Source organism: Penicillium coprophilum (genome assembly GCF_028826855.1).
Source record: "Penicillium coprophilum strain IBT 35676 chromosome Unknown utg000006l_segment0_segment0, whole genome shotgun sequence".
Lineage (NCBI taxonomy): Eukaryota > Fungi > Ascomycota > Eurotiomycetes > Eurotiales > Aspergillaceae > Penicillium > Penicillium coprophilum.
In genome coordinates this window covers 1,792,997-1,814,421 of record NW_026622725.1, presented here as the reverse complement: position 1 = coordinate 1,814,421, position 21,425 = coordinate 1,792,997, and the positions used below count along the sequence as shown (strand labels likewise).

General features: G+C 48.7%; 11 protein-coding genes across 11 annotated transcripts; 6 read left to right on the top strand and 5 right to left on the bottom strand.

The window, feature by feature from the left end:
* Positions 1–226: 226 nt before the first annotated feature.
* On the top strand, positions 227–985 carry N7500_009637 (uncharacterized protein; the record flags this gene model as incomplete). The annotated part of the gene is made up of 8 exons (XM_056680776.1): positions 227–263; positions 316–366; positions 443–474; positions 535–551; positions 607–618; positions 674–771; positions 832–848; positions 905–985. The coding sequence occupies 8 exons, from the start codon at positions 227–229 to the stop codon at positions 983–985; spliced, it is 345 nt and encodes a 114-aa protein (XP_056528158.1).
* Positions 986–1,506: 521 nt separating this feature from the next.
* N7500_009636 (translation initiation factor eIF1) lies at positions 1,507–2,285 on the top strand (the record flags this gene model as incomplete). The annotated part of the gene is made up of 5 exons (XM_056680775.1): positions 1,507–1,534; positions 1,761–1,835; positions 1,930–2,022; positions 2,081–2,211; positions 2,271–2,285. 5 exons carry the CDS (start codon positions 1,507–1,509, stop codon positions 2,283–2,285), a joined length of 342 nt encoding a protein of 113 aa, XP_056528157.1.
* Positions 2,286–3,278: 993 nt separating this feature from the next.
* On the bottom strand, positions 3,279–4,059 carry N7500_009635 (uncharacterized protein; the record flags this gene model as incomplete). The annotated part of the gene is made up of 4 exons (XM_056680774.1): positions 3,279–3,530; positions 3,591–3,738; positions 3,802–3,857; positions 3,955–4,059. 4 exons carry the CDS (start codon positions 4,057–4,059, stop codon positions 3,279–3,281), a joined length of 561 nt encoding a protein of 186 aa, XP_056528156.1.
* An 808-nt stretch (positions 4,060–4,867) lies between these two features.
* Positions 4,868–5,975, top strand: N7500_009634 (uncharacterized protein; the record flags this gene model as incomplete). Its single annotated transcript, XM_056680773.1, has 3 exons — positions 4,868–5,193; positions 5,316–5,420; positions 5,483–5,975. The coding sequence occupies 3 exons, from the start codon at positions 4,868–4,870 to the stop codon at positions 5,973–5,975; spliced, it is 924 nt and encodes a 307-aa protein (XP_056528155.1).
* An 818-nt stretch (positions 5,976–6,793) lies between these two features.
* Positions 6,794–12,124, bottom strand: N7500_009633 (Fps/Fes/Fer/CIP4 homology; the record flags this gene model as incomplete). Its single annotated transcript, XM_056680772.1, has 18 exons — positions 6,794–6,905; positions 6,982–7,052; positions 7,116–7,210; positions 7,279–7,422; positions 7,487–8,000; positions 8,053–8,261; positions 8,326–8,932; positions 8,989–9,042; positions 9,106–9,354; positions 9,394–9,527; positions 9,603–9,621; positions 9,675–9,886; positions 9,946–10,452; positions 10,505–10,770; positions 10,826–11,263; positions 11,317–11,637; positions 11,700–11,806; positions 11,909–12,124. 18 exons carry the CDS (start codon positions 12,122–12,124, stop codon positions 6,794–6,796), a joined length of 4,275 nt encoding a protein of 1,424 aa, XP_056528154.1.
* Positions 12,125–12,922: 798 nt separating this feature from the next.
* Positions 12,923–13,444, top strand: N7500_009632 (putative quinol monooxygenase; the record flags this gene model as incomplete). The annotated part of the gene is made up of 3 exons (XM_056680771.1): positions 12,923–12,979; positions 13,053–13,165; positions 13,297–13,444. The coding sequence occupies 3 exons, from the start codon at positions 12,923–12,925 to the stop codon at positions 13,442–13,444; spliced, it is 318 nt and encodes a 105-aa protein (XP_056528153.1).
* A 626-nt stretch (positions 13,445–14,070) lies between these two features.
* Positions 14,071–14,968, top strand: racA (putative Rho GTPase Rac; the record flags this gene model as incomplete). Its single annotated transcript, XM_056680770.1, has 6 exons — positions 14,071–14,103; positions 14,153–14,185; positions 14,235–14,293; positions 14,347–14,527; positions 14,606–14,838; positions 14,902–14,968. 6 exons carry the CDS (start codon positions 14,071–14,073, stop codon positions 14,966–14,968), a joined length of 606 nt encoding a protein of 201 aa, XP_056528152.1.
* A 548-nt stretch (positions 14,969–15,516) lies between these two features.
* N7500_009630 (RNA-binding protein) lies at positions 15,517–16,794 on the bottom strand (the record flags this gene model as incomplete). The annotated part of the gene is made up of 3 exons (XM_056680769.1): positions 15,517–15,769; positions 15,880–16,108; positions 16,182–16,794. 3 exons carry the CDS (start codon positions 16,792–16,794, stop codon positions 15,517–15,519), a joined length of 1,095 nt encoding a protein of 364 aa, XP_056528151.1.
* A 340-nt stretch (positions 16,795–17,134) lies between these two features.
* N7500_009629 (uncharacterized protein) lies at positions 17,135–18,169 on the bottom strand (the record flags this gene model as incomplete). Its single annotated transcript, XM_056680768.1, has 4 exons — positions 17,135–17,313; positions 17,382–17,533; positions 17,603–17,780; positions 17,848–18,169. The coding sequence occupies 4 exons, from the start codon at positions 18,167–18,169 to the stop codon at positions 17,135–17,137; spliced, it is 831 nt and encodes a 276-aa protein (XP_056528150.1).
* A 303-nt stretch (positions 18,170–18,472) lies between these two features.
* Positions 18,473–20,104, top strand: N7500_009628 (uncharacterized protein; the record flags this gene model as incomplete). The annotated part of the gene is made up of 6 exons (XM_056680767.1): positions 18,473–18,556; positions 18,619–18,868; positions 18,935–19,361; positions 19,421–19,503; positions 19,565–19,940; positions 20,005–20,104. The coding sequence occupies 6 exons, from the start codon at positions 18,473–18,475 to the stop codon at positions 20,102–20,104; spliced, it is 1,320 nt and encodes a 439-aa protein (XP_056528149.1).
* An 85-nt stretch (positions 20,105–20,189) lies between these two features.
* N7500_009627 (cytochrome oxidase assembly protein SHY1) lies at positions 20,190–21,359 on the bottom strand (the record flags this gene model as incomplete). The annotated part of the gene is made up of 4 exons (XM_056680766.1): positions 20,190–20,289; positions 20,351–20,456; positions 20,518–21,027; positions 21,119–21,359. The coding sequence occupies 4 exons, from the start codon at positions 21,357–21,359 to the stop codon at positions 20,190–20,192; spliced, it is 957 nt and encodes a 318-aa protein (XP_056528148.1).
* Positions 21,360–21,425: the final 66 nt, after the last annotated feature.

The following is a 21,425-nucleotide window of genomic DNA, read 5'->3' as shown; positions in this document are numbered from 1 at the left end:
ACATTGCAATGTTATCTTGAGAAAACAAACCAATAATAGCACAGGGGGAAGAAGATATACGTAAAAAGAAGGGAGAAAGAGGTGTCCATATCTCTTGCTCCGTGGGTCGGAGATATTCGATAATCCGGGGTGTGCTCGGAAAGCCCAGACTGGCCTTGGCACGGGGGTGGCCAGTTCGATCCTTTTGGTTACAACATATATCACTGAAATATCGGATCTCACCACAATGTCGGCAAAGAGAGATATGCGCAGGGCTGATCTCGGTGAGTGAAGTAGCAATTGTTTCGCGTCTTGATCAAAGCTAATTATGAAAAGCGATCCCCTATGTCGATCCGCCCAAGAGCAGCAGCGATGCCGACATCTCCAGTACGCCACACTTTCCATTCAGAAATGCGATACTTGACTGCGAGAACTATGAAAGCTGATTGAGCTATGAATACAGGCACAATGTCGAGCACGATGCCCATGGCGGCCGTAAGTCACTCCCCCAACATCAGATCTTGCGAGTACTTGACCCTGACCTTAATCCTTTAGATGTTCACTCGGAACCGGTGAGTCCCGCATCTTACATGAGTTATGAACACTATTGACAAGCATTGCGACTAGCATGATTGGATGGTAAGAGCAAGGCGGACAGTCAATGGTTTGACTAGTTTATCTGACTCGGAAGCAGGGTATCCTTCGTCTTCTCACTCCAGTCCTGGTTGGGTGAATCCCCAGAACAGAAGAGGACTGCTTCTACACCGGCCTACATGTCGGTTCTCATGTCCTGTTCGTTCTTTCCCGTGACCCTCCTCGTATTGACAGGACTAACATTATGGCGTGATATAGTGATGGCATTGGTTGTCGTATGTATCCCGAACCTACAAAATTGCGACACACTCAGTCTAACAAATTATTGCAGACCTACTTCCCTCTCTTCTTGCCTCCGCAGGCTCCGGGGGGTACCACCGCCTCCGCCGCACCGACTCCTCTGGCCACTTGAACAAACAACACACCTTGATACCTATTTTCCTTCCGTCCTCCTACATACGTATCATAATTTTCAAAGACTTATCGTCTGAATTACGATGGATTAATGGTTCGCAGATCATCAGATTCTGAGTCTGGATTGAGAGATCTCACCCACTAGCTATTATTGTCATGATGTACCAATATTCAACCCAAGTTCTGACCTTACGATCGAATATAATCGATTCTGCTTACCATTATTTTCATCAATCAATCAACTAGTCTTAATTCAAAGGTATATCACTGCCTAATAGCTCATCGCCCTGGGGTGTCATCCAGATGCGCGATAATCGCTTAGTCACACACCGCCTTCCCCACAACGTGACTCTTGCCTCAAAAGGCTCTGCCGCCTCTTCTCTCCCATTCTTCTACCACAGTAACTACTCTTTCCTAACGACATACGCCCTGATCTTTCACAGAGATATTGAATCTCGCCCTTCGCTCACTTCATAAATACCTATTTTAAACGCCGTTTACCACGAAAAGGCCGAGTTTATGTCCATCGAAAACCTCAAGACCTTCGGTAAGTTCGCCACTTTCCCCTCCTGGGCGCGCGTGTCGGGCCTCACCCCCCCCACATGCACATATATCCACAGTGATGACTATCTACGTGAATGAGACATACGTCCTTCATGATATGTGGTGTCAACGCTGTGACTTTCAGCTCCCCCCACCTCCGTTTCACCGAATTTCATAGCGGCGGGGTAGAAATCTGGTACCGGACTGAGGCTGACATTTGGATCTTACAGACCCCTTCGCCGAAGCCGACGAAGATACCGGCGAGACTAAACAGTCTCAGAACTATATCCACATACGGATTCAGCGTACGTTCACCTCTTGTCTTCCCCACCCATGGCTACTCTTGCGACTCGCCGGCGCTAAAAGGGGGGTACATGCTAACCACTTGTTTCACAACAGAACGCAATGGTCGCAAGACTCTGACCACTGTTCAGGGTCTGCCCAAGAAGTTCGACCAGAAGAAGATTCTCAAGGTCATCAAGAAGAAATTCGGTATGATCTTGTGACGTGTGCATATGTGTGTCTGGGCCAGATGCTAACTATACCTTAGCTTGCAATGGCACCATCGTCTCTGACACCGAGATGGGCGAGGTGATTCAGCTGCAGGGAGATCAGAGAAAGGATGTCCAGGAGTTCTTGACTGACAAGGAGGGACTCGAGCTTGATGCCAAGACCATCAAGGTATGTCGCTGCCTCTGTTCTCCATCACAATTATCATGGTCTAATGTGTCATACTCTAGGTCCACGGGTTCTAATCCCATCACCAACATCATGCCTTGTTCCAGTCCCCTCTTCCCGGTTTATGTTGCCCTGTGAGCGGTGGGATAGGAAGCATCCCTCATCCGCCGGCCGTTTACATTACTGGCCTTCACATCGATCGAATGTCTTGCTTTCTCCCCCCATCACTCTGTGCCTGGCGAGTTAGACCTGGGCCCTTCGTCGAAATGACCCGCTACACCTCTGTGCCCCCTACCTATCTTTCGCGCATGGTCGGCAGAGAGGGCGGGGTGATTCGACCGCTATTCTAAGGACGGGATTATGACGGAACGAGGAGTTGGTAGATACCCATTATCTGCATAGACAGACAACTTTTTTTTTCTTTTCATAACTTTGCGTGTGTTTTCCATTTTATTTTTGGAGAAGAGGCTGTTTTTGCCTGTATTGCTTATTGCCATTGCATTCCCATGGTCAATTTGTCAGTCTGGCTGATCGAGGAGATCCAGGTTGAAGGGCGTGTTTTTGCTGAACCGTTACCTCGGTCCTTACCGTCTACTTTTAATCCTTGTGCCGTTCTCGCGCTTTTGTTCGCCTTCTCTTGGGGATGCAGTCCATTGCTTAGGATCAAGGAAATTGAACTGTCGTCCACCGTCGTCTCTCGGCTGATGCAGTAACATCAAGTAAATGAAGGTATGAAACTTGATTTCAATCCATCAGGTAGTTTAAGGGCGGAATTTATGGATCAATAAACAAAATAGATTGATAGCTCTACCAAATATCGCAAGTTCCGAAAAGGAAAAAAGGAAAACCCTAGGCCAGGGGTATAAAGCATAACAAAGCCCGAGGACTCAAAGACAAAGAAAGGAGTCTTCAAGAACCTTTCCTAGAGCAAAATCAAATCTCAAAAATGTACAAATAACCAACTTATCTGGCCGAAAACGCTTGGCCGGCTGGTCTAGAGTGTGGAAATCAACTCTGCAAGATATCCCGAAACAGAAAAAGATAAGTATGGCAACCAGTAGGCAAGCGAGCTACAGCTCTCCAACAGCAATACGGTCATCTGCAACTCGCATGCGTAGGAAGATAGCCACAGCCCAGTCCCAAAGTTTGCGGGTAATGACGAAGACAGGCACTTCTGGTTCGTTTTCACGGGTCAGATGCAGTTGCATGAGGAGTGAGGACATGCTTAAGAAGCTTGCGACAGAGACGACTAGTAGCGACGCTGCTGTTTCTCGCTTGATAGTAGCATGGTTTTGTGTTGCGTGGTAGACAAAGGTTAAAGACTAGGTGAAGGGTCAGTGGCTGTTTCAAGGTAAATCAACATTTCAGAGTCAAGGACATACGGTTGTTATGGAGATCCATGCTGGTAACAGGAGTCGCGGGTCAGAGGATGCACCAGATAGATAGAGGACCCAAGAAGTAATATATGCAATCAAGCCGTTTGTTGTTAGAAGACGGATCACAACAGCCGGTGGGGTGTAGTTTAAAAGCCTGAGTATATCACGGATTAGAATGAAGATGACAGTGAGGCGTCCAAGGCAAGAGAAAACCGACCATCGAGACATCATGCAATCAGCAAAGAAGTAGGAAAGATATGCAGATGCACAGCACTGTCAAGTAGTCAGTATAAATTTACGCGCTTGACACCAGTAAAAAGTATATCAAAACGGATACACGTCCACATATCAAGGCAGGAATACAACATACCCACATAATAGCCAATGCCACCTCTGTCACACGGAATCTCCTCTCAACATCCCATTCCTGTCCAACACTACCAACAATTGCCGCCGCCCATCCCTCTCGTCCCATACCTGGCCGTATATGCAGCAACTCGGCGAGGAAGGTAAAGGCGCATCGCAAACCCCACCAAGCAGCAGGAACCGTGCTCAGAGCCCGGCAAACCAGCAGAGGAATATACCACCTGCGGTCTACTCCAAGGATAACAGCGACCCGCGGGTGCAGTGCTGATGGAGGGCCATCGCTGCTGAGTGGGGTATGGGACGTTGAGGAAGTCGGGGAGGGCGGGACAGTCGAAGCAGATGGAGAAGCCACCTCTTTAGCCAGTTGGCTTTGTAGTAGTTCAGGGGAAGTGCTGAGATAGCTGGGCGGAAGAGCCGATGACGCGAGATTCAGGTCTGGACCACGATGTGGATGTGGGTGTGGATAGTCGTGGGGAGTGTATGGTGGAGGAGAGGCATTACGTCGAGGAGGAGCCAGCCTTTATTCTGAATCGCGGCATATGCGGCCGCCACGCAAGAAATGGAAAGGGTATAGGATAGGCGTTACGATCGAGTCGTTCGCTGAAAATATTCGAAGTTGGGTTGTTGTCAAGCTGTTTGTGAGTCCCCTAATTGGCAGATATCAGATATCAGACCCAGTATATGGCGGGCGGTGTCTTTTTTTTCGGGCAGTTTAATTCTATACATTCAACCTCTTTTTACATATGACAGTTGGTATATAAGAAACAGCGAGGAAGATATAAGCTGTCGCCTTGATAAGAGGGTGCTTCGCTCACAAGAATCTCACTGTCGACTTGCGGAGTGGTTCACGTGACTGACAGTTCCGCGGATTTCTGTTCTTCGGCCAGGAACCACTTCTCTTCCCAACCCGATTCGCAATGGCATCTACCATACGATTGCCTGCGGGCACATCCGCTCGAATTGTGCCATCTGGTCCGTTCCTTCAATGTCGCGCCTTCTCCGAGACTTCCCAACAATGGCGTGGGAGACAAATGAATTTCCGCCCTCCAAGCCAAGCGCAGCCATCCTTCAAGACCAGAACCCAGGGTATGAAGTTATCTGATCTACCAAACGACATCGGCATATTACCGGGTACCTTTGTCCGACCGCTGTGGAGGGATATGCCTTCGGTTTTCACGGCACCGCGCGATAGGTGGCATATGGAATGGACATGGCTCAAGGCCTGGTTGAGCAACCATGCCAGGTTAGTTCTTCCCGAATCCTCGGATTTCTCGGTACACACTACTGCCCTAGTGGCAGTTGCATTGAGAAAGAGCTAAACATGGCATATACATGCAAGACCTGGATTTTCTAACTCTGTTGCAGTCTGCTTCAATATTGCAAGCGCGAAAACACACTTCCTCTTCTCCTAAGCAAGCGTCGCCACTTTGGTGCAAAGCTCCAGGAAGATATGTATACAGCATTTGCCGAGTAAGCATGCACCGTTTTCCCATTTACTCATGAACGGGACTAACCACTACGAATTGTTCTAGAGGCAACATTCCTAAAATCCGCCAAATCTGCTGCGACGGTCTCGCCAAGCAGCTCAGCACAGGTATCGAACGCCGCCCGAAGACTGAGCTTGTTACCTGGAAACTGTTGAAATACCTGCGTAAGCCAAGTACAAACTTCACCGGCCTCCGCGTCATCTCAGATCGTGCCACATCCATTCCCGATATCCCGAAATCCGGTATCCGTCAGATTATCGTGCGCATCACGAGCCGACAATCCACAACCACGACTCAGATCCAGGACCCCAGCAGAAAGGCACCTACAGAAACCTCCAGCGTTTCCGTCAAGGAGCAGGACTGTGTCGAGCATCTTGTCATTCAGCATCTCCGCTGGAACAACCAGGATAAGGGCTGGAGAGTGTGGGGCCACATCAATCCCACCACATTGGATGAGGCTTGGAATAACCCCTACTTCAAGCCTGGCTTGTCGGCAATGGAACGTCTGGAGATGATCAAGGACTCGATGGGCAAATAAATTTGAGTCCCATCTCAAGAACTGTGATTTGCGTTCCTTTCTTGTCAGAATGATATGCTCTGCCTCTATGAGCTCTGCACCAGGAACGCAAATAATGGACGAGACTCTTTCCCTCGCCAAAAACCCACCATTTGACCGGATCAAAGGCGAATGGTCTTGACACAATATGCCAGGTCATTTTACCTACTTGTCTTACTTTTTGTCTACCAATTCCGCGTTCTGCGCCTAGCACTGGACAAAGGCTCAGGTCGGGTCCTTTTCTGGCCTGGTTCCTTTTCTTCACACGGGAAATTCCTGATATAGAAGCATTTACACCTCCCATGTACCATAGCCACCTGTTTTGATCAAATCCTACCTTTCTTTTGAGCCGTTACTTGTATAAATGAATATCAATGTCTCAGGGTATCCGTCCCACCAATCTACCATCATTTCCCTTAAACTGTTGAATTTCAACTTTTTTTTGGCACAATTCCCTTGGCTTGAACCAAGGCCAGTTTTTGCTGCATCTCAACCTGACATCATTGGTAACACGATTATACGTTGTTCATGACCGGCATAGATCAAAACTAAAACGACTAGGCAGTGTGTATATGTACAATTGGAAGGCAAAAAGGCACAGTATTAATGTGTAGCACAGGTATCACTCCAAGGGGACATCGGAACACAAAAACAAGAGGTACGAATGGATAAAAAAAAAAGGTTCAAAAGAGCACCGGGAAGCGATGCATCAAAACCATTATACGTAGGTCCACGAATCGACGCTCATATTCCAAGAATACAAGAGAGAAAGGAACTAGAGGCACCCCGGGGCGAATTGATCAATCATCGTCGAAGATCTGGAATGTGTTGTTAAGGATCGTCTCAACAACACGGACCTGCCACCCAGCGTCGGCGATGTTTCCACCGGTATTGGCGCCCATGAGGGTTGGGCTACAACGGGGATTAGCAAGACTGTATCTGATAACATCCTTTTCCATACAAGAATCTGGGGATTGGAAGGACGTACCCGAAGCAAATGGCTAGATTGCCCGCGTTCATGCGGTTCTGGGTATAGTGTTCTTGGATCTTGTTGAGATGCTACAGTGGGCTGGATCAGTATTTGGATGGAAACAGAAGCCAGTTTCTTGTTGGGGATCGTACCAGAATGATCGCCCGAAGAGTAGCATAGTGGGCATCAGGTAGACTGTTAATAAGGGCGTGCATTGAGTCTCGGCGTTGAATGTCATCATCGAAGCCTGCAGTTCCAATGTCAGTTTCTCAATGCAGGATTTATTACTTTTTCCATAGCATGAACACTACTTACGAGCGGCGTCAACAAATTGTTGGTAGAATTGAGTGGTGAACAGAGGGTCGGGTAGATCCCTGAAGAATTGCTTTACAAGTCCTGCAACACTGTTGACATCATGGTAAAAGTTCTCCGGATTTGTGAAGTCGACTTGCGATGAGTCTTTTCATGTGAGAATAGGATTAGCGAGGTGTCCATCTTTTCTGAAGCATCTGATCAAGCTTACCATTGTCGAACACAGCCTTCATGTGACTGATGTGATTGGCACTACCTGAGAGTCGATAGATGCCCTCCATATCCAGACCGAACAACTCGACTGCTTGGAAGCACTGGTACACAATGAATGGAACTGCCGTTCCATCACGGGCGTACAGGTCGTTCAGCGAGACACCAAACACCGGCTTCAGCGGAGGGAGATTCGATTGGAAATTCCTGTCCATTGGGGGAGGCCCTGCCACTGGCACCTGAACTTTAGGAGCGGGTTCCGGAGCAGGCGGCCCTGAGACTGGGTAGGGAGGTGTGCTGGCTGGAGGCGGAGTGAAGGGCTTCTCCGGGGGATAAGGTGACTGCGGCAATCGTTCACCGCTATGCGGTGGCTGAAGCGCTGGCGAAGAGGCATTAGTCGAGGTGAATGTCTGCGGCATGATCGATACGCGCTTATTTTGAGTGCTTGGTTGCGAAGGTGCCGCAGCAGGAGCAAGAGCAGAAGCAGAAGAAACAGCCCCAGCACCGCCGAGTGTCTGATCAATTTGTTAGTATAGTGAAGCAATCGAGGAACAATGCATGACATACAGGATGGCGCTCATATTTGACCTGTTCTGAAGCAACAGCTCCCGGGTTACCTTCATGGCTTAGAATAAACTCATGGAGATCTCTTTGGTTATCGACTTGGCGAACAACATCGGCGAGGCTCTTAGGTGCCAATGGCCCATTGCTCGCATCGGTCTTCAAAGGGCTGACGCAAAGACCTTGGCCCAGGAGCAGTTTCTCATTAAAAGTGGCTGCAAATCATCAGCCGATGAGCAATGAATCCTAAAATCTGTGTAAAAAAAGAATTGCACATACCAAACTTCTGCTGTTGCAGGGTCAAGCCCGAGTCACACTCAGCGATCAACTGCTGAAGATTATGCACAGCCTGAGGTCGATGGGTAGATACTAGCTCCTGGCGCGCCGCCTGAGCAGCCTGAACCTTAGACCCATAATCGCTATCCGCGGTTTGGACCTTACGCAGCAACTCTTCCTCGTGCTGCGCCGCGGACTTGTGGCCCTTGAGACCGAACTTTCCACCCTGCTTGTCTCCCGTGCGAACCCGATCATACTGCTCTGCTAATGACTCGTACTTGGCCTTTGCCTTCTCCGCCAGCGATTCTGCATCAACAACCCTCTTCTCCGCAGCTAACCCCGTCTGTTTCCACTGTTTGCGGCCGCGCTCGATGTTGGCGGCGAGCTCGTGCAAATCATCGGACATCTGATGGAGGGAAACGGCGAATTGGAGGCCATGGTCCACCATGCGCTCCTGGATTCGGTGGATATCTTTGTAGCTGGAACTGTATGTCCCTTGTCGGTTCTCGGAGCGTTGCGACGCATCGTTGATCACGCGGGACAGTTTTCTCAGCCCTTGAGCGTGCTCTTCTTCGAGGGCTCCTCGCTTTTTCAAGAAGGTTGAGAAATCCTAGTAGATGATATATCAGCGTTTGCGATCGTAGTTGGAGTTCTTTTGTGACGAACCTTGGCGGAGGCCACGCTTTGCTTCAACCGAGTCAGGAGAGTGGTTATGCCGATCTACTTATGATTAATACAATTGCGTTTTGTTTTGTATATGTACCTAGCGGTGGATCTGCTCACATCAGAGTAGATAATTTTGTCCAGGCGGGCTTTCAGCTCGTCTGAGATGGCTTCGTGGGCCTGGGTCTGCTCGCCCCCATGGCTAGGGGATGAGCGACCGGCACTCGACGGAGGCGCATCGGAGAGCGTCGGTAGCGCTGTGGAGTCGTGTAGGGCTTGATCCGACATGGGAACGTTCTTGACTTGAGTGAATGTCAAGAAAGAGGAGTTCAATAGAGGGAGGGGGGGACGGAAAGCCTCACGGGCCACCTATTATGATGTTAGGAGATCCAAATGAATTTCAGGAACGGAATAATGCTGCAGCCTGCCTTTTCTTAGTTTCACTTGGGCCGAAACGTTGAACCTATAGGAATGTCCTGAACAGGGCTGTCCAGGATTCTTGGGGTTAAGACGTAATGGCGGGTTCAGCCACACAAGTGGACCTTAAGGCTTCAACGTATAGTTCTATTTATGTTTTTCTATAAACAGTTCAACAGTCAAATAGTAAAAAAATTCACTTTTATTCTGGTATCGTCGCTATAAATTAATTAATATCAACCTTTTTACACAGTAAGTGGCTTCTATAAAACCGGAGGTGCGACGAAAGAGTCGGGAATGCCATCGAAAACCCAATTAAGAGAATCAAAGACCTCGGAGAACCCAGATTCGCTGAAAAATGCTCCGCCTTCATCAAACTGAGCGGGCATCATCATGGATTGGTCCTCTAGGGAGCTATCCTGTTGTTGCCGCGTCATGTGTCCTGCCGGGCCTAGTATATCTTGGTTCGCTGCTATGGCAGCGGCTGAGAAAAGAAATTTGTTAAATGCGGAGAGAAAGCAAAAGGGGGATGCAAAAACTTACCTTGCATTTCCTCAAGGCTTTTGACCGGTCGGAACCGCTGTCGCCAGCGCCAAACCGTATCGTAGACATGGCTCATGCTCATGCGACAGCGGACTTTGAGCTGTAGAGCATCTTCTTCGGCGGGCTCTAGGCTCGTAGCATTCCACATCTGAGCGAGGATATCTGCAAGACGAATGGGACGGTCGTGATCCATGACACTGATTCGGCGAATCGCTGAGATCGCACCGTTAAACAGAAGCTTGCCATGATTGAAATCAAGATGTCGGCTAAAGCTGCTCTTCAACAACTTCATGAGAGCGAAAGCAGCCGACACAATCATTTGAAGAATATAGTTAGTGGAGTGGCCGATCAATTCACCTGGCGAGGTTTCGAGATCTAATACTCGGCCAAGGAAGGAGGTTGTTGCAAGGAAAAGTTTGATCAGATCGTCACTTCGTGCAGTGGACCCCAAGAACATGAAGTATCGGAAGTGCAATTCTGCAGCACGGAGATGGATCGTGTTGATGGCTTGATATGACTGTGAGCGGCGCCAAGTTGGAATGATACGACAACGACTTACCGGAGATTTTTCCGTCAAACTCGACATCCATGTCTCTAAGTTCACTTTCCAAAACCTGCACGACCACGAGCTTGTCGGCACCAATAAAGTCCGCAGGGTCGGGCTTGCTACTGTATAATGCCTTGGTCACCCGGTCGCAGAACTTTTCGATACGCAACCGAATGGCCAGATCATCCGGAAGCCGGTAGTCGGCATCCCTCAAAGAAGCAGGCTCAAGAGCCCAGTCATATATTGTGCTCGGTGGCTGACCATAACCAGTTGCAACGCTGCCAAACACTCAATTAGTCTGTGGTCAACAGTTATAGAAAAGAAATTACTCACTTTTGAGCCACGATGTTGCAAATGACCCACGTATGTAATCGATCCTTTAAGGCTTCACCCTGAACTTCCATGCGGAATGTGGTGAATTCTTCTGCTTGAACTGGACGATGTAGTCCAAGTTGCATGGCAATCTGCATCATCAAACCACTGAGCATAAAAGTTGCATCGGTGCGCTGGCTTGTAGTCGGAAGAGGCCATGTACACAAAACGCAAAGGGCCTTGACCACACGGTAGTCCTGTGGAACACTGGTGATGGTGGACCAAAGCAGCCTGCTAAATGGCCCGGACAGCGCGCTCAGGAGCCCAGGCTCATATTGAGACCGTCGACTCGCAACACAGATCATAGTCCACGCCAAAAGAGGGCATCGGTTGAGATACACTTCTGGGGGCTTGGGTGGGTTCAAAAGGGGAAGAAAGGGGTGATAATAAGTAAAGTATCTATGCAGGTGTTAATGGCAATACCATGGCAAAAGGACATGAAAAGCGCATACTGTTCGTATAGTCGAAGAACTCGGGCTCTGGAGAGACAAACATCTTCAAGTCTCCACTGGCCCTCGTCCTGTGATATAATGGAACCATCCCTTTTCATAGTCAAAGGAGTTGCTATAGATGAGTGAGTGTCAAGCGGTACCGAAACATGCCGAGATGGGTCAATCGCGGCCGAGTCACGGCGAGCAAAGACATCCTCTGAGCAATGGGACATTCCATCGCCTCCGTGAGATTCATGAGGCTCTACACCTTGCTCATGATCTGAATTGGGTCCCAGGCGGCGCCGGAGATCGGCAATCTCCTTTTCCATTTCAGCATTGCGCCTGTGAAATGGAGTCAATAAGATGCGAGAAGAAAACAAAAACAAAAACACAAGAGACTTCACCTTCTCTTGGAAATACGTTTGAAGGACTGTTCAACTTTACAGTCAATCCCAAGCCTGCGACAACGCGAACAGGCCGCGGCGGGCGTTTGAACAATATCGCATCTCAGCTATCAAGTTTGAGATATCAGCGGCGATTGTCGGAGCCCCGGTGCGGTCGGGGTTGGTTTGGGTAAAATTGCATAGTAATTGGAGACATGCAAGTGACTCACCTTTTGCTGCTTACATTCATTACAGGCTTTTCGGCTGCCACCCCGGCGCTTGCCTGTGACAGGCGGGGTCTTCTCCATATCGCAAGACTCCGAGCTTCTCTGCATGAAATCGATCACCGGGGGTGGCCGGGGTAGTGTGGGGGACCGAAAGTCGCTCGGCGGGATTGAGTAATGCGGCCCATCCGGTGCCAGTATGTTCCGATACCCCAAATCCATCGAGATCAGCCTGTCTTCAGCCGGTATAAAACCCCACGAAACGTGAACGAGTGCTCGCGGAGTCCATGTGCCGTAAATCGGAGAAATCGGCCGCTGAAGGAGGAAGTGGGGAACCTATTTGTTCATTGAGGACGTTGATTTGCGGGAGATTTGAGACCAGGACGAATCTCGGCGGTTGCTGATTCATCTGGTGCCTGAGGCATATAATGATTATGTAATCTCTTTCTGCGCCGAGGTCCGGGGTCCACGGGTTGGAAGTGCTTGTTATCATATCCAGATGTACCCCGTACGCCGTACTCCATAGGGGAATTCGAATCCTTTCATAAACATATTTTGTGGTGCTATGTAATTACTTAGCTGATTGCCACACAGCATTGGATCGTTCATATTGCATATTGCCTTACCATGAGCTTGAGCATCAACACAAAAACATATAGATATAGGTTCATGTGGTTGAGTCAACAGTGAAATTGTATTGATACCAGAGCTAGAGTAGTTGATTTACATATATAAAAGGCATCTATATAATCTATATAGCCACGAATGTCATACTTCCGCCATGGCTGTACTTTATGCCCCACTTCTCATGGCCCGAGGTCGATGTGGATTATATGATCTTCAATACTCCGAACATCTTTTACATATTTAAGTCTTCAAACCCCCCAAACAGTGATCTACTCAATATCCGATCTAATAGCCCTAAGCAATCTGATTTTGAAAGGTGGGTTGTTCTATCACTGGCATTGTTCTACTAGTGCTATCTCATCAATCCAGGGCTAACAACTCAAACAGGTCATCATGTCCGAAATCAATGTCACCGCAGTTTTATCTCCCAAGCCGGAGAAGTTTGAAGAGGTCAGGCCCTCTACTTCCCATGATCTCCAATACACTTCACAGTCCCAAATGTCTAACATATCGTGTTGTCCAGGTAGCTACTCTTGTAACCCAAGTCGTTAAGCAGGTGCAAGAACACGAACCCGATACACTACTTTATTACGCATTTCATATCAAGGAGAAAAATGAGATTGTGATCGTCGAGAGGTAGGTCAACCATATGAGTACCTTGAGTACCCATATAGGTCTTTCGTTGATTCCCCGCATGGAGCATGCCTCGGCACGATCTCATTCGCAGCTTTGCCACAATTTCCAAGGTTTCTGATTCTCCAATCTAGGTATAAGGACCAGTCAGCGATCCAGACCCACGTCAAATCTCCCTATTTCCGATCCTTTGCAGGAAAATTACCCACTTTGTTGGCAAAGCCATCTGATATCAAGGCAGGTGGGTTCCTGAGTGGTTCGAGGGGCGTATCGCGACTGTAGTTCTATTTGTTTTGTTGTTTTGAGGACCGAATCAGGTACCATATATAGCTGATGTCTGGAGTGTCCGGGGTTGGGTAGATATAAATAGGATAGTTGACGGGCCATGCATAAGCACCCTAGAGTTTCCTATAACGATGATTGATTAGACGCCGTATGTGCCGGCGTCACTCGTGATTCGATTGTCATGCGATTGGTGCATTAGTGAGCGCTGACCACCCGGAAGGTCTGTGAGATGAGAAAGATAAAAAAAATCTATCGAATAATAGTGATCTCTATATACAAGTTAGATATGGCAGATTTTAATAGAAAGAAGTGGAGACAAAGGGTTTGGATCTCTTTTCTATAAGCTCTCTGACCTTTTGCTAATGAACTAGTTCAATTTCCTATTTTTCCCTTTCCCTTTCCCTTTCTCTTTCTCTCATAATTGTTGATCTTTTTCATCCTTTTGGTCTCCACATCTTTTTTCCCACCCCCCTCTTTTTCCCTTAGCTCCAGCCTCCTTAGCTTCTTGCTCAAAGTGCTCCCCCCCCTGAAGCTCAAGCTAAGAGTCTGAGAGATTTTTGTGTCCACGTTATCGTTTCCTTATCGCCCGACCCCTGGAATTTGGTTGTGAATTATACGGCGACATGGCGACGGGTCCGGCTACTCAGTCACTGAAGGTGGGCAGGGTGATTCGATCCATAGGGATGCGCCGCTAATTGATTGCAGTGTGTGGTGACCGGTGATGGTGCAGTTGGCAAAGTGAGTATACCGATAACCTGATCCCCCTGTCATACTGACATTTTCCTAGACATGTCTTCTGATCTCCTACACAACGAATGCTTTCCCAGGAGAATATATCCCTACTGTGTTCGTACCCCTCAACGCGAAACCGTTCCGAACGGACATTGATTCCATTCTAGCTTTGACAACTACACGGCGAGTGTGATGGTTGACGGCCGGCCGATCAGCCTGGGATTGTGGGATACTGCTGGACAAGAGGATTACGATCGCCTGAGACCGTTATCTTACCCGCAAACCGATGTGTTTTTGATTTGCTTCTCCATTGTCAGCCCACCATCATTCGATAACGTCAAAGCGAAGGTACGAAGGGACCGAACATCCCCACGAGACATATCCCCTTTCTATTTCTATGCGACTAATACTGTTCCCCGCTTCTAGTGGTTCCCGGAGATCGAACACCACGCCCCCAATGTCCCCATCATCCTCGTCGGTACCAAGCTGGATCTGAGAGACGACCGCGCGACTACAGAAGCCCTTCGCGCACGCAAGATGGAGACCGTCTCCTACGAACAAGCCCTGGCCGTGGCCAAGGAGATTCGCGCACATAAGTACCTTGAATGTTCCGCGCTGACACAACGCAACCTGAAGAGCGTCTTCGACGAAGCCATCCGGTGCGTTTTCACTCTTTCTGGACTACTTGCGTATATCGGCTTCTTTCTAACCGTACCCCACAGGGCCGTTCTCAATCCCCGCCCCGCTACGAAATCCGGGAGGAAGGCAGTCAAATGCAATATCTTGTAGAGCATCTTTGTTTGGCTTGACTCGCCTCCCATGTTCTCGTATGCTATAACGAATAATATATAGTTAATACGGCGTCTGGGTAGCTAGAGGCTTTTTTTTCTAATTTCGCCGGCCTCTCAGTCCTGTTTTGTGATGAAATCCATTGACCGTTTTTCTTGGGGATATTTCCTGTCATTGCCCTCATGGCCCTTGTTTATAGTCTGTCCCAATTCATTCGCGGTGTTCTTGATTCCAAGATGATACCCTGGTCATTCTAAGTCATCTGTACTTCATGTTATGATAGATCCACACTGCAACGTTTGCCGGAAAGCAGAGAAGAAAGCATATGAATTGGTATCTTCAAAATCAAGCAATAGAGACATGAAGTAAGCACTTTTTGGAGCACAGTAAGAAAAACAAAAGTGGGCCAAGTCTGATGCTCCCGAGAATGCATGGCTATCAAAATGTCCAGCTGCCTGCAGATGCTCCGGACACCTTGCTGTACATTGTTCCGATCCAATGAGTTGAAACTGTTCGAAAACAGAGTAGTGAATCAGGTTTTGGTTATTTTAAACACGGCCTCTGCGGCTAGGGTGCAGACCAGCCCACTGGTCATTGTCATCTGTGGCAGCGTTGTCGGCTGCGCCGTCCATGCTAGCAGCATTGGCACCAGAGCCGCCAGCCGGGGCAGCGTTCTTCTCGTGCTTTCTCTTGTCCTTCTGGATATCCTTGGCCTGGCGCTGGCGCTCCTCGTTGAGCTTCTCGTTCTTGGCCTGGATCTTGGCGTTGCGATGTTCGGACTTAGCGCCGCCGCCGCCAGCACTGAAATTGGTAATTAGTACACGGTCGATTATGTTGGGGCTTCCTTGCTTGGAGAAGACTTGGAATCGATAATCATATTCTCCAATTCAAGAGGGGGAGAGATAACTCACGTCAGCTCGACGTTCATGCGTCGGGGTGGGTACTTTCCGTCGTCGAAGTTGGAATGATGATACAGCTTGAGGCAGGTCTTCATGCGGTCGTAGTTGTCAAACTCAATGAATGCAAAGCCGCGGCATTTGGTGGGGTCTTCCTTCTTGGTTGCGACACGGATTGTGGCTGGGGGGTTCTTCTCAAAGTGCTTGCTCAAGGACTCATGGTTGGCGGAGTAAGGAAGGTTTCCTGCGCATGCGAATATCCTTTGATTAATCCTGTGTTTGGTTGGAGGTGATCCATCTGGATTAAAATCACTTACCGACAAAGCAGATGAAGCGGGAGCTCTTCTGGGCCGGCTCGGCCGCCGCGGATTCACCGGTAGGCTCTTCTTTGGACTCGGCCCCGGCCTCGGTGTTCTCCTTCTGCTGCTTCTTCTTCTCCTTCTGCTTCTGCTTCTTCTCCTTCTTCTTGTCCTTCTTCTCCGTATCAGCATCCACCTTCTCGGCAGGAGTCTCATCAACATCCATAGCGTCCTTGGAGGAAGTAGCAGGCTTAGCGTCGACCTCTTCAGCCTTGCGCTTCTCCTTCTTTTCCTTCTTGTCCTTCTTTTCCTTCTTATCGGCGTCCACCTTCTCGGTAGGGGTCACATCAACATCCATAGCGTCCTCGGTGGGAGCAGCAGGCTTAGCGTCGGCCTTCTCGGCCTTACGCTTCTCCTTCTTGTCCTTCTTTTCTTTCTTTTCCTTCTTCTCTTTCTTCTCCTTCGCCTCTTCCTGTGCTGGGGCAGCAGTTTCGGCGGGCAGAACAATCTCGCCCTCCTTGCGCTTTTCCTTCTTCTCCTTCTTGTCTTTCTTGTCCTTCTTCTCCTTCTTCATCTTCTTGCCCTCGGGCGCGACGACCTCGTCCTGCACGAGTTTGCGCTTGTCGCCCATTGTGGTAGTATGTGTAGGGTGAATGTTGTTGTGAAATTGGACAATGGTGAGATGGTAAGAAAACAAGACAAAATTGAAGTCTTGGGAAGTTTGGGATAGAAAAGAGGTGGAGAAGTTTGCAGCGCAACGAGACTCAAGCTCCAAAAAAAGTTAGGCGGAGAGAAAAGTGAAATTAAAATTTGCCGTGCCTAAGGAGGCGGTGAAGACAGGCTACTTGATAAGGCTCTAATTTTTATAGTTCGAGATTTTTATACGCGCTAAACAATTGTATGAACAGATTCAAGTCTGCATATACTCAAACCATAGAGCAGTATTAAAAATCATGATCAGCTCTGTTATATTAGAACACCAAGATCTTCACACCCTTTTTCGCCCCGTAGCGCTCACGCAGTTCGGGCCGAGTAAGCAGCTTCAGCAGCGGCATATGCGTGTCCTTCATATCGAAGATACCTCTTTGTTTCTGATCAACGTGTGATCCATCAATGACAATGCGCTCCAGCTCGTCCAGATTGAGAGTTCCTAGATATCAATTATCAGCAACTTTATACATGAGGAAGTATGTATGTATGGCAGCGGGGCGAACGCACCAGACTCGATCAAATCAGATATTCTGGTTGGGGTTCCAGCCCCGATTCCAGACCGAGCACGCTGAAGGAACTGCTTCGATTCCTCCAGCTTGATGTGCTTAGCGAACAGCTTGCCTACAATGCTCTCCTTGGTTTGGAAAGAGCGTAGTGCCCTAGTAATGTCAATTGTTAGTCACGGCTTTGATTCATACCAGAGAAAGGATTAAAAGTTGCCCGCTTACCGTACAACATCAGCGGATCGCAGAGCAGCGCCCGAAATGACTAGTGTGTGAGGGGTACCGTTCTTCTCAGATGACTTTGACAGATCGGTACCCTTGGGGCTGAACGACTTGAGGAATTCGGGGAGTTGCTCCAACTTTCGGGTGGAGGTGAAGGAAGAGGTATCGAGGAATGCGGAATCTAAGATTTGTTAATGTCTAGGACACCTCTTGGGCTTGACCGACAGAAAAGTAGGAAGTATACATACCTGGAACTGAAAGATCACTCAGTTCAACAGCAGAGAGTTCCTTCTCGTGTCTTTTGGCCTTCTTTGCAAAGTGATCGCCCAACAACCGGCCGTCCATCTTGCCAATCGACTCATCAATACCGTCTTTGCGCGTTGACTGACTCTCTTCGTGTTCAGCCTGCTTCTTTTTGTTTATGGTCTTCTTCTGCTTTTTCTTGCTTGATCCCTCTGCGGATTTGCCTGCCTCGGGCTTTTCTTGCTGGGTGGCAGCATCGTCGGATTGTCTCTTGCGCTTGTTTTGAAGCTTGTTAGCAAGTCCTTTGGGGGCATTTGTGTCGGCCATTGCGATGACAGCCAGTATGAGCTTGACAAAATAATCTTCCAAGTATTGAACTTCAATTGGTAAATTTAAATCGTATCGAGACTTCATTGCGCAAGAAAAAAGCCGGCTGATTCAGCCAATCTTATCGATAAGACGGGACCAATCACGTACTGGCCCGCAATTGTTGTTTCTAGACGCGACAGACAAACATCAAGGTCAATCTGGTAATTCATTATTCCCCCAGTTTATCTGAGATTTTATCGTGCTGTCCATGACATATGTGATTGTATATTGCGCATGATATAGCTGCTCAAAAATCAAACCATGTCTAATTCTACCCCAAACGCACGCGGCCGTCGGTCACCATTTGGGACTACTACCCCATCTGGGGATACAACATTGACAGGAGTGAGTGCTACCATTACCTTCTGGGAAGGTGGGCAATTTCTGACTATATCGCCGTCCCACAGCTCCAACGCCTTCCTATCCATACACGCTACCCTCTTACACCAAGTCGACTTGTTACCGCAGCCACCCCAGGCACCCAACGGTCCGCATCTCGATACACACCACGCACTCGAGGAGTGGGTGCGCCAGCAACACCATACGGACTTCGTGCCCGGCAACAACGAGCGGCGAATACCCCTGGTCGGGATCGGCGACGAAGCGGCAGAATGCAGCGGGAGACTACATTCGATATTCTTCGAAATCTGGGCAGAGGTAAGAGCTTCACCACGTACCATCTAACAACGAGGAATTGGACTGAAATATTCGGCCCGGTCTTAGCACTCGCTCCTGTATCTCAGCCTATCCGCTCCTCACCGCAGGACAAGCCAGAGCCTATCGAAGAGCCAATTGATGAATTTGAACAGCTTGATAATGAGCCAGAAATCGAGCGACCACGGTTATCTCTACCTATTCAGGAGTCCGAGGAAGAAGGCGAAGAAGCGAGCCCTGAAATACCACCCCCGAGAATGTCTCTCGCCTTCGCCGAAGAGGATATGGATCTTACCTATCAGTCTGTTGAATACCCTCGCGACGCTAGCATCAGAGACCGGGATCGGCTATCAATGATGAGCCGAGCTACCGGCAGAATGAGTGGTGATTTTGACGAGACACGATTAGAAAGCGATGATGCAGATGAGACTGGTATTATGGGTGAGGATGACGAGGCAGAGGACACAATGATCAGTGGGGGCGACTTTGATAGAGGGTGGGTATACACGGTTTGGATTGACTATGTTACAAAATATTGGCTAATATCACGAATAGTGGTGAGACCGAAGACCTGGGCCGCTTCCATTTTGATCTCAACTTTCCATCTCCTGCGGCTGCTCCACTTGAAGACCCCACTGGTATGAACGATATCGAGGATTTCGAACTGTCTACCGCGGAGCCACCCCCCAGCTCCATCAGATGATGATGACGATGTGGGAGGTGATTTCGGGTTCGGACTCGACTTCCCACCCGCAGCATCCCCTAGTGAGAGCCCAGGCATTGTTGGAGGTGGATTGCGAGATGAAGCCATTCCTGCTCAGAGCAAGCAAAAGAAGATTTCTCGACATGGTATCCCTGTTCCAAACTTGCCTTCAGGTGTGGTAAAAAAGCTAGCGACTCGCTTTGCGCGTTCGGGGGCTGGATCAAAGGCGAAAATAAACAAGGCCGCGCTGGATGCAATTGAGCAGGCATCCTCATGGTATTTTGAGCAAGCAAGCCAAGATTTGGCTGCGTATTCAAAGCATGCGGGACGGAAGACAATTGATGAGAGCGACGTCACCACATTGCTGAGAAGGTCTGTTTCCTTGAAATCCTTGGGCGTCAATCATCCCCTGGGAGTAATTGCTGACTTGTTCCAGACAACGCCATATCAACAATTCGACGACAGTGTTTTCTCTCGCCCAGAAGCATTTACCCAAAGAACTTCAGCAAGACATGAGATTGGCCATGCCTCCGTGAATGCCCAGAACGAAATTCTCCATGAAAAGTAATGCTTTCAACGCCAGTGAATTATGCTAAGGTAAATCTGCAATTCCGCTACAAATTACCAGTTTCGGTTCTGGCGGACCCGACGCAGCGCCTCGTTGGGGTTCTTCCGCATGACCATCCACATCATGATGGTCGTGGCCAAAGATAAGCCATACCTGTAGAGTATGAGCGACAACCTCGAGTGGAAAGAAAAAACATGCAACGGATCCAACTTACCAAGTGAAGATGTATTGAGAATGATTGTTTCTCAAATTCACCTCTGCGGCGCGGCCAATCGGGATACCCTTGGCCTCGCGATCATAAGATTCGAGGAGGTCAGGCACTGGAAACACAAATGATTGTTAGCCATGATTAGCAAAGTAATTCAATCCAATATCACTTACCCATTGTCTGCTCAATCCAAACTGGCTGGCTGCCGCTCATCTCCGCCATTTGATTGATATCGGGAAAGTAGAACTTTCCCTCCTCCGGCTTATTATCCGGTGTGAACATATTCTTCTTCCATGGCTCTCGTAATAAACCCTCCACGGTTACCTCTCCGTCTAATACACCCAAAGGCCGGTCTTTTTGGTCCTTCAATTTTCTTGAGATCCAACCCCGATTGACAAGTACGGTACTCTGTCCCTCTCGCTCGAGGGGAGTCACCACGATATACCCGTCCTCTCCCTCGTTCATGCGGGGTCCAACCAGCATTTCTTTGTCATGGCGGAAACGGCCAGTAGCATACACGCGGCGGTAGTCGAATTCTGAAATGGCATCCGGGTCGATTCGCGGCGGCAGTGGCAGAGGAGGCTTCACAAGACGGTCCTCGAATTTGGCCATCAGTTTGGTTTTCCAGCCCAGGCGCTGTACTTGCCATGTGCCCAGGATAAATGAGATGATAGGAATCAGAGCTTGTAGAACAAAATGTTAGTGATTACTCAATTACTTTAGCCATAACAATATAGTAATGTCAAGAATCGGTAGCATTGGACATTGACATACCCAAAATGATTAAACCAGGTCCATGTTTCTTATTGACACGAACAAGCCTCGCTGGGTGGTCCACAATATTCAAACTGTCGGCTAGCTGACGCGATTGTGAGATCTGGCGGAATTGTTGTAGGCGGTATTTGGTGCAAATGGAATTGATCTTGGAGGATACAGGAGGGCTCCGGACAGCCCGAGACGGCGGTGTCCAGACCCTCGCGGATGCCTTCTGCAAAGCAGAAAATATCGGCCGCATGTCAATGATTCGGAAAATGTGAAGGGTGGGTTGAGCTTTGGACGGAGTTAAGAATTGAAGTTTCTT